Here is a 19,254-nt window from a genome sequence, read left to right as displayed (position 1 = left end):
TGAAAGGAGCTAGAGTATTAATTGCTGCTGTCGCTTTGTGCGTCGCGTAAAGCGCAAATAAACTTTGAGTGCTCATATGCTTTGCGAGTGGTTAATGTGCAGCTTTTGGCAAGCGTAACCATGCCAATGAAGTTAGCAGTGTAACGCAGCAAGAACGGCGCACCATAAGCTCTATATACAGCGTGTTTCACCTAAGACTTCATACAATTTTAAAAGTAGGCGTTTTGTGTTAGGCACTTTTTTCGGTATAGCATTGTGAGCTGTGTAGTATTCCAGCATACAGCTAACATGTACGAACAAGCAGGCTGGTTAACCAAAACTCAATAGTATGTGCGTGTTAACTTGCGGTTGGGTTCTATAATTATTGAGGCATGTAGCCCACCTTCTTCACCATCTACATCAGTTGTGGAATTTCGATAACGCGGTAACCTTCTGCGCTCTGGCCGAACAGATTTTGGTTACATCCTTCCCAAACACGTACATTTTCGATAACCTTGCTGGAAAAGCAACCTGTCCACTGCGCGTAACTCATTTAAATAGCCAAAATTTGTTGGGCCACAGCGCCCAGGTAACGGCATTTGTGGAAATTTTAAGAACTGCTAATTAGATTAGTTATGGAGGGCTACACTACTCTCGATAACATCAGAGCTTTGCGATATTAAATAAAGAGTTATCCATTCAATATTAGTTAACCAGACTGCTGGTTAGGACTTCTTTGCAGTATTCGGGCGTAGTACCGCTTACATATAATAAACTGCGCATCTCCAACAAAAAAGGTTATTCTTAACACGTTTCGACGCCGGCTCGACTCCTTCATCAGGGGTGACTGAGGGCAGTAGCGTCTTTAAGTATGGAGGGGGTCAAAGGAACGAAAGCTGGGATGCGAAAGGCGTGGGGGAAGGGGGGGGGGGGGGTGAAGGCTGTTAGTCACGTCGCACAGTGGGGAGGCAGTCAATGGCGACATTTTTTCGTTGAGTTGAAGAGGGTAGTCCCTGGGCGTGTACTGGGTGCAGGTTTCCTTTTGTTCGGTTGTTGTTCTTCAGGGTGGTAGTAGTAGTAAGTGGATGAAAGGGGAAGAGGAAATGAAAGTGCAAGGGCCTGTGACTGATGTTATCGCGCCACCACCACTGCCGACGTGCAGATAGAGAGGATTGTAAACTAAACATTTTGACAGATTTGCCTGTCTGGTTGGGTTTGAAGACATAATGAACTGCACAACTCCAGCCAAAAGTTTTAACTTTAACCCAACTTTTCGAAGCCGACTCGGCTCCTTCATCAGGGGTGACTGAGGGCAGTAGCTAGCGTCTTTTATGTAAAGAGGAGGGGGGTGTCAAAGGAATGACAGCTGTGACGCGAAAGGCGCGGGGGAGGGGAATTTAGGCTGTTAGTCACCACCTCCCTGCAGTGCGCCAGCGTGACTAATGTTGAATTCCAATGGCAGATCCGGATCAAGTTTTTCTGCTCTGTTGGGAGCAATCGTATTCCAATGGCAAAATGGGAGTGCGAGTTGTCTGTTCCAATGACAGATCGGGATCAGACGTCGATCCCGGATCGCTCCGGGGAGCAGCGATATTTGCTCGCCGAAATCGGCAGATTTCACCGGAACCGCGCGCGACGTTTTACTTTCCCGCGTCTGCTTCCGGTCATGACCGGCTGCATCCTTCCTGTCGACGCTACGCGGTGATCCGGGCAACGTACAAGCAGTATTTATGACTTCTTTTTTAATTGCATCCTCCCAAATGTAATTATTTTTCGTTTTGTTCTTGTCCGCACAAGTTAAAACAAAAAATTTTCTTAACAGGTCGTCAATTCCACCGCGGTCAATTCTTTGTGACCGCTTTTTAGACCAAAATCGTTGACTTGTTTGAACCTCCCGCGCTTTCTGACGTCAGATGATGCGTACTCTCTAAGCCTAGCACCTCTGTAAATAAGCAAGCAATCTGAAAATTTGGCGCGTTCCATCATTAGAATTTTGTGGCGGGGGCATCGTCACACAAAGCGAAACTTCGTGCGCCTTTTGTTTGCCGTGGACGTGAAAGACAGTGGCGACAAGGACGAATCGCTGGTGAAGTGAGAGGCCGCGCTTCGATGGGCGCCGCCATGTTGCCTGAACTTGGAGCTATTCTTGCGCTGAAATGCCCCCGCTGGAGCGCATGCATTCCATTGGCAAAATGGGAATGAGTGATCTCCGCCTGAACTACGCGCTCCGTTTGTGATCCGGCGGAGCGCTCTCGATCTGCCATTGGAATTCAACATAAAAGCATAAACCCCCTCTCCCCCTCCCCTGCGAGTTTTGCGTAACAGCGGTCGTTTCTTTGACACCCCCCCCCCACCCTCCATACTTAAAAGACGCTAGCTACTGCCCTCAGACACCACTGCAGAAGGAGCTGAGTCGGCTTCGAAACGTTGGGTTAACGTTAAAATTTTTGGTTGCAGTTGTGTACAGTTTATTATAAGATAGAGAGGAGAAGGATAGCTAGAGTTTCAGACGATAAGGGGAGTATAAAGATGCGGGGGACGCAGTCGTATCAGTCACATGCCTTAGGCTAGCAATAGCCGTCCAGGCCCGTCTCCTCCACGAAGGCGAGGAGAGACCGGAGCGCCTTTTAAGCGTTGGGGCCGGTGGGGTAGAGGGGGGCACTGGTCGAGTCGGATGGAAGGCTCAGGTCCCTGTAGCAGGCAGCCAGCTTTGCCTGGTGGATGGCAAAGGCGGGGCAATCGAGGAGGAGGTGGTCGGTGGTCTCGTCCGTATGGCCGCAGCGGGAGCAGTCCGCAGTGAGGGCCAAACCCTTGCGATGGAGTCTAGCCCCGGTCCAAGAACATCCGATGCGGAGCTGGAGTAGGAGGGACATCTGCCGTCTGGTGATCCCCTTGTCTGGCAGGCATTGAGGGGATGTCGCTTGGGCATCCCTGGGGTCGGGGTTAGCAGCTGGCAGGGTGGTCAATACCGAAAAACAACGACCGCACAAAAGAAAACCTGTGCGACGTGACTTACAGCCTTAGCCCCCCCCCCCCCCCCACTTTCTCCCACTCACCTAAGGCTTTCGTTACAATGACCCCCTTCATACTTAAGAGGGCTCACCAGTTACGAGGCACATTAGATTTGATAATTTCTGTCGATAGATGGCCGCACTTAAGTACCACAAAAAGGAGGGAACTTCTATTTCCTTTTTAGGTGTATAAATGCTACCGCGACACGAAAGTGTTAGTTTTTCCGCGAACAAAAACTAGGGCCAACAACTTTCTGTGTATAACCTGCCAAAGCTGGCAGACAGAAGCATAAGCGAATAATCCCTATCAAGGAGTGGTGGTCAGAAAATGGACGTTTATCCAGTAACCCACCACTGAACTGCCACAATAATAATAATAATAATTGGTTTTTAGGGAAAGGAAATGGCGCAGTATCTGTCTCATATATCGTTGGACACCTGAACCGCGCCGTAAGGGCAGGGATAAAGGAGGGAGTGAAAGAAGAAAGGAAGAGAGAGGTGCCGTAGTGGAGGGCTCCGGAATAATTTCGACCACCTGGGGATCTTTAACGTGCACTGACATCACACAGCACACGGGCGCCTTAGCGTTTTTCCTCCATAAAAACGCAGCCGCCACTGCCACAAGGAAAAGTACGTTTTCCGGTTTAGGTTTCCCTAAGCTCCATGGCATCTTTTGTCCGAAAATTCATAGACAATAGTAGGGTGAGGTATACAGCCTGTAGTTAGAAGCAGTGTTGGCTTCGCCTAGCCAGAACAGATAAGTGTGAGTTATATTTTGCCACACCTTGGGGGCACCGCCCCTTGAGCTATTCGGCCGGCTATTCCGTATTCCTCCGCCGCCACACGCAATACAAGCCTGGTGACCATGTGCGAGTGTGGACGCCGATTCGGCGACGCCGCCTCAGTGAAGAACTTTTTTACGCTCTCATTATTTGCGCTGCCAGTGTTTGTATTGAATTGTCTTTCTTGTTGCTGACCTTAATTTTCATTTAAGCATCAAGCTGATGCTTCTTTGAGAGAAGTAATGCCGCGGAACGGTTGTACTATTTGTTTGTCCGAGTTCAAAACCGTTGGCGCGCGGGAATATCACTTTGTTATGCGAGATGTGATCAGCGTTATCTGGAAGGATTACAGCCGGACGAAACTATTTCGACATTATTCTGGGCTGTTGTAGTTGTTTTATTCGCGTTATTTGGAGGGTCTCTCTTCGATGACCACCGAGCAGGTTTGTTGCCATCGGGGTCGCCGAATTCTTCAGTTTGTTTATGAACCATACTCACTTCAGTAACTTGATTACTGCTGAAGTACTTCGTTTCAATGTCGCATTCACTGCTTATAATTTCAGAGCGGAACAAATGAAAGTTGAGTAAAAGGGTGAGAAGAGTGGTTTTTAAAAGCGCTGCGATCGTCCTGTTGCTATTCCTGGTGACTTTGAACGCAAATTTCGTCATTACACAAGCGACTTCCAAATGTTCTGTACAAAGTTGCTATTAGGGGATCATTTTTAAAAATAATAAAAATTGCAATTTAACAGAAGAAAACATGGGCGCCGACCACGCCATACGCGTGTGCTCTTTCTGTAGATAAAAACGGCAGCACACTTGAAGACTCATGACGTCACTGGTTTGAAAGCGAAAATTTTATACCTACTATGGTGTCTGGGAAAGTCTCATTATGCGTCCTGCTTTTCTATGTTCTTATTATATTTTAAAATTTTATGTATTATATATTTTATATATGTAGTTATAGAGATCCCCTTCCGAGCGTATTTCTGAATGAACTACGCGACTTTTGGAACCGTAGTGCAGGAGGTGTGACTAGGTGTAGCGCATACCGACGCCTACTTGGGAGAAGAAAGAATCTGTAGGAAAACAGTGCAAGAAACACTGGACAAGAAAGACAGACAGACTCGAGCGCTGTTTTCCTACAAAGTGTCTCTCCAACTTGCCCAACAATACACCTTGAGAAGAAAGATGGTTGGGGAACGCTTGGCACATGCAAAACCAATTCAGAAGTAAAACTGGATGATTTTGGCAGCCAGGTCATGAACGTTTGACATCACGTGACTTACTTTACGGAGATGTCTATTCTGGAGTAGGGAGCTCGGAAACCCGTGAACTCCTTTCTGCAAACAGGGTGTACCGACCCTTACCCGCTTATAGTCGACAGTACCTGCACTGATAACGTCTGGGCAGAGATATGCCTGGTCAGGAGGAGAATTGCGGAGAAAGAGCGACACTCGAGTAAAGATTCATTAGAGAACCGATGTTTCGATGCCGATCCGACACATTCTGGTTTCACTAGCTTGGAGCCAGAGGCCAACGTTGGCTTCGACCGGTTCTCCAGATGTTGCAGTAGTTGCAGTGCAGCAGAGGCTGAGCAGGAAAAAGAATTAGATGGCCCTTTCTCCCCTTGATGGGGGCTGTTGCACTGCCATAGACAGTTGTCCGCGAGTATAGCGTGAAATTGCAGGTGATTGGCAAGTGCCTCAGTGAAAGGAGGTTAATGGCTGAGTCATGACAACCACTCAGCGCCTTTAGCCCTCTTTACATGAACCCGATAGCGCCGGGCGGATTCAGGGGTCGGGTCCAGCATGGTCAATCCAACTCAACCAGTGCGTGCTTAATGAATTCGATTTTAGCGATTCGAGACCGGTTCAACTGTAGCCACACCAAGCTTGGAGCAAGCAGTAGCAGCCTCCAAGATTGCGGAACGCCATCGCTGTATCCGAGGCGCGACGGCGCACGTGAAAAGCAAGCTCGCATTTATCATCCCCCCCCCCCCCCTAACCCTACATTTCGGCTCGACAGCGTTTACAAGCACATCGGGTCAGGGTCGAGTTGTTTCAACCTACCCCTTGTGGAGGAGTTGTGTGGACTCGACCCGTCGACTTCGGACTCGGCGCGCGTTTATATTAATAATAATAATTGGTTTTGGGGGAAAGGAAATGGCGCAGTATTTATTTATTTATTTATTTATTTATTTATTTATTTATTTATTTATTCAAATACCTCACGGGCTCCGACTGGAGTATTATGTGAGGGGGGTTACATAACTGGGGTGGGAAAAAGAAGCAAGTAGAACATGGTTATTTTAACATCGTTATACAAAGAACTAGCAACCAACCAGAAAATAGAACTAAATTGAAAAACTAAATTGAAAAACGCACTACAGAACACACTTCAGAAGAAAATGCCAGTTATTTTTTCTTTGAAAATAACATGATCTGAGATGTGAACAATGTTATCAGGAAGACTATTCCAATAAATGATTGCACGGGGCAGGGCTGATGAGTTGAATGCAGTGGTCCTTCCCGAAAGGCGCTTAAAACTGAGGTGATTATGCAATCGGTGAGATGTGCGGGCCGGTTTTGTAAGGGGTAGTGTGAAGGAATGATGGCTGTAAACAATTTTATCGAAGAGGCAGATAAGTGCTATTGTTCTGCGAGATTCTAAGGACGGAAGGGATAACGAAGCCTTAATGTTAGTTATACTGGAATGTCGGCAATATTTGCGAGAAATGAAGCGAGCGGCACGATTTTGTACGCGCTCTAGGGAATTAATTAGGTACTGTTGGTGAGGTGACCAAATGGAAGATGCGTATTCAATTTGAGGGCGGACGAATGTCTGATATGTCTCATATATCGTTGGACACCTGAACCGCGCCGTATGGGAAGGGATAAGGGAGCGAGTGAAAGAAGAAAGGAAGAAATAGGTGTCGTAGTGGAGGGCTCCGGAATAATTTCGACCACCTGGGGATCTTTAACGTGCACTGACATCGCACAGCACACGGGCGCCTTAGCGTTTTTCCTCCATAAAAACGCAGCCGCCGCGGTCGGGTTCGAACCCGGGAACTCCGGCTTAGTAGTCGAGCGCCCTAACCACTGAGCCACCGCGGCGGGTTATTTATATGAATCCAGTACCGATTTTCGACCCGATAACCTAATAACCAGGCCATGCTGCGTTCATGTAAGTGCCACAATTGGCTCGATGGCCTCCTATGAGGAATATTTGGAGCTGCATTCTTGACTTGCATCGCCACCTGGGTTACTGCGCCCCTGCCCTGGGCAAGTAACAATGCCGTTATCTCACACTGTCCTGAATAGATAGCCCCTTCCTGTGTTTTGGCACTCAGAATGCATTATTGTGTGGCTGCCGGGGAGGGAGGGGGGGGTGGAGCTTTTGGGTGTGCCCTTCCATCCCACTGCCTTTCCGCACCAAAAGCTCGAGCGAAAAAGAAAAACAGAACTCCTTTCCGAATACAGCCGAAGCTAGAAAAAAAACAAGAAAGAGCTCAAGTCCGTCCATATTCTCAGTAAAAACCTGGGCACATGAACACAGACAAGCAAGGGGTTCATGGTAGAGTGTAGTAGCCACAAAATATTCTGACATCAGATGGAGCCACGTGTGCTAGTTAATTTTTGCGCGAATTTCAAATTTCCGCAGAAAATATATACACAGCTTTCAGAGCCTGTAAAAGGCAAACACTACGCTCGATATGGGTGAAAATTGCGGCTTGAGAATCAAGAATGAAAAAGGGAGGAAATGATCTGGACGATATTTTGATATCTGGCTTAGTTTTTTCATGAGATGACATGAAAGACCGAGATATCTAAAGGTGCAATGTTTCTGAATATTTACCGCTGATTTGTAAAAAAATGAAACTTAAAAATGAATATCCGTCCACAGCAATTCCTCTGTCCACTAAAGTAGACAACGCTGCCACAGACCTCATAAAAATCGAGCCATCTTAAGACACGGTAGAGCTTCTGAAAGTTCCCATGTATTTCCTAAGGACACTGCCACTGGTGAACCCTATTAAAGACGCTAGCTACTGACCTCAGTCTCCCCTGATGAAGGAGCCGAGTCGTCTTCGAAACGCTGGGTTAAATATAAGTTTTTGGTTGGACATGTGCAATTTATTATAGTCTTCAAACCCTACCAGACAGGCAAATCTGAAAAAAATGTTTAGTGCGACTCTTAAACGATCATAAAACAGTTGGACTAGGCATCTTTATGCAAAGCAGCGTTTTCTACTAAGAGACCGGTTCACCTGAACACCGACGTGAGGCAAGGGAGTAAAAAAAGATACAGGTGCTTTAGTGTACAGCACCGGAATAATTTCGACCAATTGGGACCCGCATTGGTTATCGGATAGATTCGCCTTGTTCTGAATCTTGCTATTCTTGAAAGCAAGGAGGTTAAGGACGCTCCGCAAAGTGGGTGAACAGTTCCTTCAGGAATCTGCAACAGGCACCGACGTCGCTCAGCAGACGTTCGCTGTTTGCGTTTCAACTCGATTGAAACGCGTGTGCCGCAGCCGGATTCGAACCCGCGTACCCCGGCTCCGCCGCAGGGTGCTATAAACACTGAGCCACCGCGGCGAGTTTGTCGTTTGGGAGGCGGACGGAGGGTAGCTCGTCATGTGGACCGGACGACTACGACTGTGCAAAACCGGAAGGACTCGGTTACAGATGTGGTGTCATTGTTTAAAGTTGTCATTTGAGAGTCATATTGCTCAGTTTATTCCTTAATGCGATTCTCGTGTCTTCTGACGTCCCCTACTATACAGGCATTACTGTGCCAATTAAAGGCATCCTAATGCCTCAAAAAGTTCATTGCGAATGACTGCTGGATAATTGCGCTGAAACACGAAATTTCTGCACTTTTCGTGCGAACCTGTAAGGACTGCCTCCATATTCCTGTCTGCGATGCTTTGTGAACTGAAGCATACCTAGTTTCAGCTTGTATTCGTCCCAGATGTCATAAATTTCTTGCGGCGGTCTAATTTGAGCACTTAGGCATCAAGGTAATTTCGTCTTCGAATGAACGAATCCACTGCCCGAGTGTTTCAGTCACACACTGCGACAGCATTCTCCCCTCATTTGGATGTCCATGAAGCAAGGCTGGCATTACTTTTTCAGGGCGGATTTGCGCACGTCTACGAGTTCATGGACAAAAAGGCGAACGTGATGTACGCAGGTAAAATCATCCCCAAGAGACATCTTACATCGGACATTCTCTGGCAATATGTGAGTTCCAATATCACTGCGCTTCGTCTTTTCTCTTTCTTTTCTGTTTGTAGAAATTTTCTTAATTGGACACTGAGGAGAAAAAAAATTGATTTTTTGGCTTTTAGAGCGAGGGCTCTACTCCTCGCGGTACAACATCCTCTTTCGATGTGCATGAGGCAATGACCATAAATGCCTCACGAGGTCAAACCAAACTTCACTGCTCGGTGGTATGTGCCGCGCACTAGTAGTATGACCACGGGATCACATGCCTATTGGGTATCTCACGTTGGCAGTTTATTTGACACAGTGGAGACCATGCTTAACAGAGCTTTCGATCGTATAACAAAGTTCAAGCTATGTTGAACCCCAGCCATTTTTTCGGACGACGCCGCTGCAACGAGGCAGGCAGACGCACGGAATCATATGAAAACGAAAGTAACGAAGGTTGTCCTGCGGCATAGGATTCGCGCGCAAGTTCAAAATTTGTGGCGCCGTCCAGCGAATGCAAAACAAACGCGTGATCGCTGACTGGTTGTGTCTCCTTCTCGTCCTCTCACCATATTCCCCTGCCCGCGTTAACGCCAAAATGACGAGTCGTCAAAGCCAGCCGGTTCGAAACCTAAACGTTTCGTGGATTTGGGCTTCGAGGCCGTATTCTATTATGATAAATTAACCACTTTCGATTTCGAGTCCAGTTAGTTATCTCGAATTCGACACTGTTGTTCAGTCTTGCTGCTATCGCTTTCAAGCATCAGTGGAAAACTACGGAACCATTTTCGCTGATATGGCGAGGTCCGGTCTCATATGAGCCAATGGTGACTTCTAGGGGCGCTTGAAGTACGCGTCAATATCACAGAACAACAGTGACTATCGCGATAGGACCAAATAGATTCGATATCGATGGTGGGTTCTTATAGATTATGGCCCCTGTGTGTCGATTTGTGGCCGTTTCTAACGCTTATCTAACCTCCATTTTCGTCGAAAGTAACACCTTAACCTTAAAAGACTGCAATCTCTCCATTTCGTTTTGATGCTGCTGCCAATTTTCGTTCAACTTTCTATCTGCAAATGAGGGTCACAAGCAGGGGACAAAACTTACACCTCATTCCGGTAAACAAGTATCAGTAGAGCCGTATGTTGCAAGATTTCGCTCTACTGGCCGATTGCCTTTCCGATCGTAAGGGTTTCTTTTTCATTTTCAGCGCAAGGATTTATAATTATAAATACCAGCGCCTTTAGTCAACACTTTTGGTTATTTTGCTTACGCTTAATACAACCTTTTGCGAGATTACAAATTAATTTGTTGTCTACAGCTCGAAGAGGAAATCAACATCCACAGAACCCTGTGCCACGAGAACGTCGTTCGCTTCCACGGCCACTTTGAGGACGCCAAGGACGTCTACATCATCTTGGAGCTGTGCACAAGACAGGTGTGTTAACATTCCGGCTCCTCTGTGGTTCGCGTTTCCACTTATTTTCTTTGCATTTATTGGAAAACGTTCCTAATGTTCTCAAGGTTCGTTTTTATTTCGTTTAATTGCTCTCATGGTCCCAAAACAACTCAGGCTATGAAGGACGCTCTAGCGGAGGCCTCCGGAATAATTTAGACGACCTTGGATTAGGTTACTCGAATATGTATTTGGTTGTTTATTTCTTTCGGCAATTTTTGCGAGAACGGGCACGTCCCATTCTCCAATCATAATTTAAGGCATAGCAAAAAATTTAAACGTGATTTTATTGTTTTCAAAATCGTCCTTTAATATTGTGATGCCTTTATGTCGGCACTGTTCTTTGCAGCAAGAAAAACAATTAACTGGATTAAGCCTTCCCCAGACTGGAGTGCGCCAGAGTCGTCATGTCCCAGTCTAAAACCTGAAGGAATCCGATTTTTTTTGTGTGATGTTCTTTGGAGTGTCTGACCTTCAAAGTTCTTCCCCAAGTTTCATTAACGCATTTATTTTGCAGTCTCTGGAGGAGATGCACCGGCCCAGAGGGTGGCGGTCCGAATCCGAGGTGCGGTATTTAATGCGCAAGCTGCTCCGCGCCTGCGAGTACCTGGTGCTGGAGCATGTAATCCACCGAGACCTGAAGCCCGGAAACCTGCTCCTCACCCAACACTCGCAACTCAAGGTGGCCGACTTCGGACTCGCCACCCGCGTCCCCTACTCGTGGCAACTCAAGAGGACTATCTGCGGCACCACCAACTACATGGCCCCCGAGATGCTGGCCCAGAAGGGCTACAGCTACGCAGCGGACATCTGGGCCGTCGGGTGCATCATGTGAGTCTCACCTGATGATTGCGCAAAACTGTGTGCAAGTGTTTACAAGTTGATGCTTACGAAGACAGCTCGGTGCACATCGCACATGTGCACCCGTCCGTAAATGTATAAGTGGGAGCGTTTAATGTCGGAAATGTGAATATAAAAACTGGCAAATCCTCGCCTATCTTGCCTTGTGGGAACAATAATGAGGGAATAAATTATGGCTGTGGCATTAATACTTTAAACGAGCGAAGCAAATCGGGCCAGAGTTGAGGGCGGTGGTGGGGTTTTAATCATTCGTCGAGAAAGTACGGTTGAAAACCTGTTGGCGTGATTCTCATTTACGCAACCGGGTATACGTATCTTCCAGGCAAGAAAGTAACGATTGGTGCAGAGAAAATATTATCCATAAAATTGCTATAAGCTTCCTCTTCATGTTAAAAAAATCAGATCATGCACTTCACGTTCAAAACCGGACACTTACGTGCATATCGAGCGTCGTTTGCCCGCACTTACGTTACCATTTCGTAGCGCTTGGCCGGTAGGGGTGTCGTAGCATGGCTGTGCGCACACTGCTTCAAGCTGTGTCGTGTTGTGACGTTGGCCGCCACAAAGTGCGCGGATTATAGCGGACACTGACAGACCGCAAACTGCTTTCCGCAGGTACAAGCTGCTAGTGGGGCGTCCCCCATACGATTAGCCGTCGAACGCAGAGACCGTGGTCAGAATCAAGATGAATAGATTCAAGATCCCCTCGACTGTCTCCCCCGAAGCGAGCGCCCTCATCCGGTGGATTCTCCAACCGGCGCCCGCCAGGCGGCCGAGCATCGAAGCCATCATGCACCACGAGTTCATGATGAAAGGTAGGCTTCATCTTGAATCTCTGTCTGAGTCTCTGTGGGCTGTACTGTTTCAATCGGTTCGTTTTTATTTTTTCAACGCAAAATCGCTATAAGTTACGTTCGGCGAATAGGCCGAGCTTATTGCCACAGTAATTTGGGATTGTTCGGCAGAGGTCGTGTACGAACGGAGGCCTGTGCGTGCTGTCACCACGTGCACGTGACACTATGTAAAAGCGCAACTTTACGCACCGATCATTATTTACTCTCGTGGCAGCAAATTGAAGAGAACACGAAATTTAGCGTTGAAAGATCACCAAACGAAACATTGTGTCTTCATACAGGTCGTTGCCAGAATGACAAATTTCTCTTTTCGTGCGTAAGAAGTGATCCGGCCCGTACCAACCCCGAGCAAAGCAGACCGTTGTCTGTTCCCATCTGGCCTAGCGCGAGCGCTCCGTCTCTCGGCTCTGCCTGCTCATCGTCCTCTTCCATGTAGCACGAAATTTGCTTTCGCACTAATACGAATGTATCATTTATTATATGTAGCTTTTTCGTTCGCTTTAGCAGAAACGAGGTTGGTCGCGATAAAATACTGTTGATATGAAAATTTGTCACATGATAAGTGAGTTTGTTGCAGGCTGATGCAACATCTTTTATTCACTGAACAGAATTTTATGGCTTTGGCTCGCAAGAACAAAATCTTCGGCATCAACTTCGTGTCGTTCTCCTATGTCCGTGATAGAATTCACGTTGGGAAAAACTGCTGCGCATAATACAGGCACACAAAACGATCAATGCCAGCAAGGACACAACGTATACCTGTAACCGTGTAAATCGAAAAAGCGAAATGTGTTCTGTGTGCATGGCAACACGAAAAAATAGTTTCTGCATGGGGCAACATTCAGTGTGTATTGCAACTGAACGTGAGTGCAGCCGGCCTGTATACAGTCATTACGGTTTGTGAGACGCGCAGCGCCTTACTCGTATCCTGCGATGCGGGCTTTGCAGAGTTATCAGCATGGATTACTTTTACAGGCCGATTTTAAAGGGTTTCGAATGGGGCCAGCTGAACTGCATATCAGAAACATTTCCGTCAATCTACTGCAACTAGTTATACATGGATGTAGCTTTTCAGCCATGGGTACAACTTCTTAAGCACTTGACACAGTGGAAAGCAACTCTCATTGTTCAGAAACATCAGCTCATGGATTGCGTGGAAGAATGTTCTACAAGGGCATTCATTCCTGAGATTTTTTAAACTTTTTTCTTGCTAGCACCTATTATTTGCGTTCACATTTTCGAGGTTTTCTTCTTTGACTACGAATAGCAAAGTGCGTGTCTCAAAAGGTCCGCGACCTCTTCTCTTCAGAAGTGCTAATCACCCAGACTAGTTTAAGGCATTGATCCATCCCCGCAGCCCCTGAATGTTTTTCGCCCTCTCCTTCCAGGGCTGCTTCCTCCACACCTGCCTGCCTCATACGAAGGCACTCAGCACCGCCCAGGACTCAACCGACCGGAGACACGGGTCGGAGAAATACGAAGGTTGCGCTGAAGTGGCCTGCGTCTACGATACAAAACGCCCACATGGAAACGGCTGCGGTTATTCAAAGCTTGGGCAGCGACCAAGTTTTTTTTTCTCCTCTTGTTACTGGCGTTGTAACCATTGTTTTTTTTTTCACAGTACAAGGTTTAGGAAGCTTTTATTTTCACTCAAGCGCTAAAGCATCTTTTTTCTTGTGAAAATGCACTGTTAATTATTTGTCATTCGAGCACATGTATACAGATGATATTTTTGACAACGCCTTTGTCGCTACTGCCAAGGCTGCCAGTGGGCTCCAATGGTTGATTCCAGTTAATTATTTCTGGTGTGTGCTACAGCTGTAATGCGATTTTAACTTTCGTACCGTGAACTTCTGAATAAATATTTGTACTCTGTTTCGTGTGTGCGTTTGCCCTTCCTGCAGCTGTTGGACGAATACTCTTTATCGTCTCCTAGAGTAAAAAAAAAAAAAGAAACGATGGTAGGAGGGAGCCAATTAAAACCATACAAACTGCGGAATTTCGATTCGAAACATTGTTATCCCATGCGGCCACTTAGTGGAGGTTATCAGATGGTAACGCCAATGATGACCAGTGCAGCCAGGTTCGAGTGGTACAATATGAATTTTGTTTAACTTGTTTTAAGTTATTTTTAATCCAGCAAGCCTTTTTACTTGGCCCTATATCAGGTGGGCACGCACAATTTGTACACTCAGTAACAAGCTAGATCGAGGGAAGAGTAAAACGCAATAACACGGCGTCAAGGAGGTGAGTGCAGAGTTAAAATTAAGAAACTGTGAGACCATGGTGAACAGAGGTAAATATGCACGCAAAGACTCAGTGCGCGAAAAATTATAAGGCGATTAGTAAAAATGTCAACAATATAGAGTAATTTAATATGTTTAGAGACATTTCAATTTTGCCTGGTAGTTTTCACATGACATCTGGTGCAACGTTTCTGGGCGCAGAGTCCAGATACAGCACAGTGCGCCCGGATCACTTGGAAATGTAAGCGGATCAGACAAACGACCTGGTTTTCGCCATGTTTCTGGACCCAGATAGTATGGCGGCAGCTATGACATGATGCAAATTATGGGCTCACTGTGTAGATAGTCAATTACACTCTTCTGTCTTCTGGCCTTGCAATGTCTGCTTAATTTTTTTTTCGGTGTTCTATTCCAGGCAGGCAGTAGCAGACGAAAGGGGATAGCCCCCTCCTTCCATGGTTGGGTATAGTCCCATCTCTGCATTGTCGAACGGTACCCTGCATTGTTACGCAAGGCAGATCATGAGAATATTTGACTGCATTGGCCGAACGCAGGTTCTTTGACGATGTGAGACAGCTCTGTGCTTGTGTTGTATCTGACTATAGTCATATACAACTCAAGAATGAAGCGGCAAGTTCCCCACAAAGGGGACCCTCCAACCATTCGGGTCGACCAATTCTCCCTTTCGACCCACTCTCCCTTTCTCCCCCATGACAGATTCCTTTGGATCTGCTATAGCCTGAAATCCCAGGGGGTGGCAGGTGAATGGGGAATAACCACAGGTTAATCAGTTCACCAGAAAGAGGATATATGATGCTCGTTATGACAGATATGAGGGAAGGCAACATCCACCGAGACCAAAGTGCACAGGGGACAATTTTCTTTTTTTTTAATATGTAGTTTTTCATCACTGGGAGATTTACAAAAGCACGAGAAAAAACCACAACATGCCGCCGGTGGGAGCTGAGCTTAGTCATAGTAATTTCCCGGCGAATGCATCCTATTTGTCACTCTGCGGTATGAAGTGCCAGCTCAGCAACTCTTGATGGAGTACACGGGACTAAGAATCGTGGAACTTTGTGTGCTACAGCGATTCTGACCATCGGCAAGGAAGTTAGTCGTGACTATAGCCGGATACAACTGGGGACCACAGCGGTTTTTCCCCGTCAAAGGACCCCCTTCCAGCCAACGGCGTCGGGCGATTGTCGTCACCTTGCTAGCGTGACAATGCAGGGAGCGGCGCCACAACGGAGACACAGGTCTATCCCCGACAATAGAGGAAAGGGACTATCCCCTTTCATCTACTTCGTTCTGCTTTGCCGCTCTAGCATGTTCATGACAGTCGGACTACGCTACTGTCTGGAAAATGGTAATTTGATGGGAAAAAGCAGCTGCGTTCTTGAGTTGCGTCCGACTATAAACAACAAACAGATTCAGGGCATTCTTCCATTCACAGGTGCTGCGAGAAACGTAACTGCGGTCTTCAAGAACAGTCGCGAGTAAAAAATATTAGCACACACGAGGGATCCCCGGAGTGTCTGAATGACATATGGCGTGGCGCTGCAGGTGACGAAGAGGCTGATAACAAAAGTCCGTTCGCATTCTTGAGTTTTAAGAGCGGGGAGCTTTGGCGGACTGTGCGGCCCAGCAAATTTTATTAATGCGAAAGCCTTTAGTGGCTGATGCTCGCGCTGGCCGTCCGGTCACGTCACATCGCGGTGTCCGTCCGGAACATCCTAGGTCACGTGACCTGGTCACGTGTCACAACCTGCCAACTGATCTGTGAGCAAACTGCCCACTGTGGCGGGTGGTGTGATCCGCCACCCAGCAACACTGCGGTTGCGCGGCGTGACGTCACCACTCAAATTCAAATCAGTGCAATGAGTCTCATACGGCCTCCACCTTCCCGCAGTTAAAATATATTTTAATGCCTCCAACGAATTTCTTTTTCTGTGTCGCCGTCTCTCTTCCTTTTTTGGTTTTTCATATTGCTTTGCTCCATTAAGCGAAGGGTGAAGATGGGGATAGTTGTTTTCTGCATGTTTGGCAGTTATTTTCGGGAGCAGCCCCAGCCAGCCACTCTGCCGAAGGATGGCTTTGAAGGAAGCGGGAATAACTGCCTGAAATAAGCGGTCGATTGGTTGTTGCCTAAGCGATTGAACAAGTCAATAAAAGCGGTGATATCGTACGTCACATTCTTGACGGACGACAAGAGGTGTTATAAATTAGATTCGCGCTCTACCGATGACACTAATGAAGTCAAAGACGCGCGCAAGAGAACTGCGCGCCAGTCACACATCAGAAAAGGATGCACGGAATTGATCTTCCGTGCAGCACTCAGTGACGCCGGCTGCCAGCCTGTTCCACGCATTGATCGTCCGTGGAAAAAGCGGGGTTTTGTAAATATCGGTGCTACATTTAATCACTGGGATCTTCCACTGATGATCAAGTCGTCTTGAAAAAAAAGTGAGGTCGAAGCACGTACCGGTCTTTGTCAATGCTCAGCTTTGCAATATAGATGCGATGCATGATTTGCAACCTCAAATGTTTCCTACGGTTAGCTAAAGATCGCCAACCAAGGTGTTGATGATTATGGATTTTTATGGTGCAAGGGCAGCTATGGCCAAAGAGCGCCATGTCACAAGGTATTTTTTCTTTTTCTCACGGTGGGGTCAGAGACCCATTTCCCAAGCATTTCACCCTAAATAAGGCGAACACCAGACCAGGGGAAAGCTTGTACCCATTGTATCACCGGTGGGTACCCGGCGGCACTGTGGATCGAACCCCGCACCTCCCGCATACGAGGCGGATTCTCAACCACTTGGCCACCGCTGAGAAGTTTTAATTAGCTGAGAAGCTTTAATTATTGGACAGAAATCACGCAGCCTTATTCTGCACCCGCTCTAGCACGTCACTTAAGTGAGTAAACTGGGGGGCCCATACAGGACATTAATATTCAACAATTGGTCGTATGTTAGTTAAATACAGGAGTTGTTTGACATTAGTCTGTGCTTTATTGAAACGGCGCCATTTTGGCCCCAAACTATACAAAAGCCCAGTAAGCTTCTTGGGGCGATTGTCGGTGAGCTGGCAGTATGACCGCGGAGGAAGTGTTCGATAAACTGTTTTCGAGCTTTGTTTGCCACTCGTTGGTCCATGAGTTCCCTGAGTGTACTCATTGAACTCATTGACGAGCGGGTGGCAAACAAATTGAATACATATTCTCATTAATGAAGGGATCGATGCGCTCACAAACGCGCGTCAATGGTCCCGTCAATGATGAAGGCTTTGCCCAGACGAAGTCACGTCCTCTTGTCGGAACGTTGGCAAGCACCCTGAAGTTTTCCCCTCCTTTGTTCACTTTCGCACCACATGTGCAGGATGCAACAGGGATGGTAATAACAGGATCAGATACACTTCAGTTTCATGTAAATGGTAGAAACTTTTTATTAATATCATAACAATGCAAGGACAAGATGTTGCTAGCCGCAGCATCTGCCATCGAAACCTGGAGCACTTGAGTTGCGGCTGCCGGGAATAAATGACAAGAGGAGGATGTGGGTGTGAATTTTGAGTTATAGCGTTGCTGAGCACGTCATTCATGGAAATGTTTATTCAATTTGTTTTTCCCTATGTTCAATTTAACTTGAGCTTGTGCCCTACTCCTCTTGCCGCCACTTCTCCGGAACACATCTTCGGCACTCCTTTTCACCCCCCCCCCCTTCCTTTCGTGCTTTCTCTGTACTCACCCTCATGTGTTCTCTATTAACTTTATTATATGTTTCTCGGTATTTTGTTCTGCCATGCTGACTAACCCCTTATCTGAGTTTCCAGATCATCGCAGCCACTCATACGAAGCCATCTGTCCCAGCTGGAGACGCAGCCTTTCAAAGTCACTATGGCTATCTCTCTACGCTCCACACCCCACCATTCCTTTGAGCTGAGCTTGCCTTTTTTCTCAACCGGATAATCATTTTTGGCAGCCATCATGTCTGGAGAAGTTTCACACGCCCCACCCTACACTCCATTCCCACTTCACGCCGTCCTCCTCCTCACTGGTTCTTCCAACTCGGAGGGATGACCATAGTTAAATCCCGTCAATGATGAATTGCCCAGACGAAGTCGTGTCCTCTTGTCGGAACGTTAGCAAACACCCTTATGTTTTCCCTTCTGTTCTTCACTTTCGCAGTACATATACAAGATGCAACGTAGATGGAAAAACATGATCAGTTATATGCCAAAAGCAGAATGTAGAACTTTATAAAGCTGTAAGATCCAGATCAATAAGCAATAGTTCTATGATAGCTCAAGAGGTTCTACTCTTTAAACCCAGATCAAGGTGTCTTAGAACGCGAACATACAAAAGAAAATCTAGGCGACAAGTTGACATATAAGTAATGCGTGGTACATCAATAGAGAGAATTGAACTCTTTATACAGGAATGCGGCGGTATGTTCTGGATTCTCTGGTGCTGTCTAGACGCAGCCTTCTATATGGGGCCGCGGACTCGTCGAACCGCCAAGTGGGAGCTTTTTTTGTGTAGCCCCATCATCTTTTGCACCTGATGGAAAATAAAGATATGATTTGATTTGAATGCGGCCACTCTCCCCGAGGCGCCAGGATTTAGAGACAACAATGATCACGTGAATGGATCTGCGCTACAAGTTAGCAAAATGGGATTGGGAGATTAGCGGCTCAAAAGCATGGGAGACATCAGCTTGGAACAGCAGGATTTGGGATTGTACTTTGAAAAAAAATGGCGAACACTCAGACCAACGTCTTAAAAAACAAGCAAAAAAGGCTTAGAATGGTGCACATGCTACCACCTCGTTTAAAATGGGG

General features: G+C 46.8%; 1 protein-coding gene across 1 annotated transcript; it reads left to right on the top strand.

Moving 5' to 3' along the window:
• The first annotated feature begins 5,583 nt into the window (after positions 1 to 5,583).
• Positions 5,584 to 11,286, top strand: LOC144109754 (serine/threonine-protein kinase PLK1-like). Its single transcript, XM_077642549.1, has 4 exons — positions 5,584 to 5,604; positions 8,914 to 9,021; positions 10,317 to 10,433; positions 10,969 to 11,286. The coding sequence occupies exons 1-4, from the start codon at positions 5,584 to 5,586 to the stop codon at positions 11,284 to 11,286; spliced, it is 564 nt and encodes a 187-aa protein (XP_077498675.1).
• Positions 11,287 to 19,254: the final 7,968 nt, after the last annotated feature.

The sequence above is a fragment of the Amblyomma americanum genome, chromosome 11 (genome assembly GCF_052857255.1).
Source record: "Amblyomma americanum isolate KBUSLIRL-KWMA chromosome 11, ASM5285725v1, whole genome shotgun sequence".
Taxonomy (NCBI): domain Eukaryota; kingdom Metazoa; phylum Arthropoda; class Arachnida; order Ixodida; family Ixodidae; genus Amblyomma; species Amblyomma americanum.
Note: the sequence above shows the minus strand (reverse complement) of the source record. Positions and strands in the feature narration are given on the sequence as shown.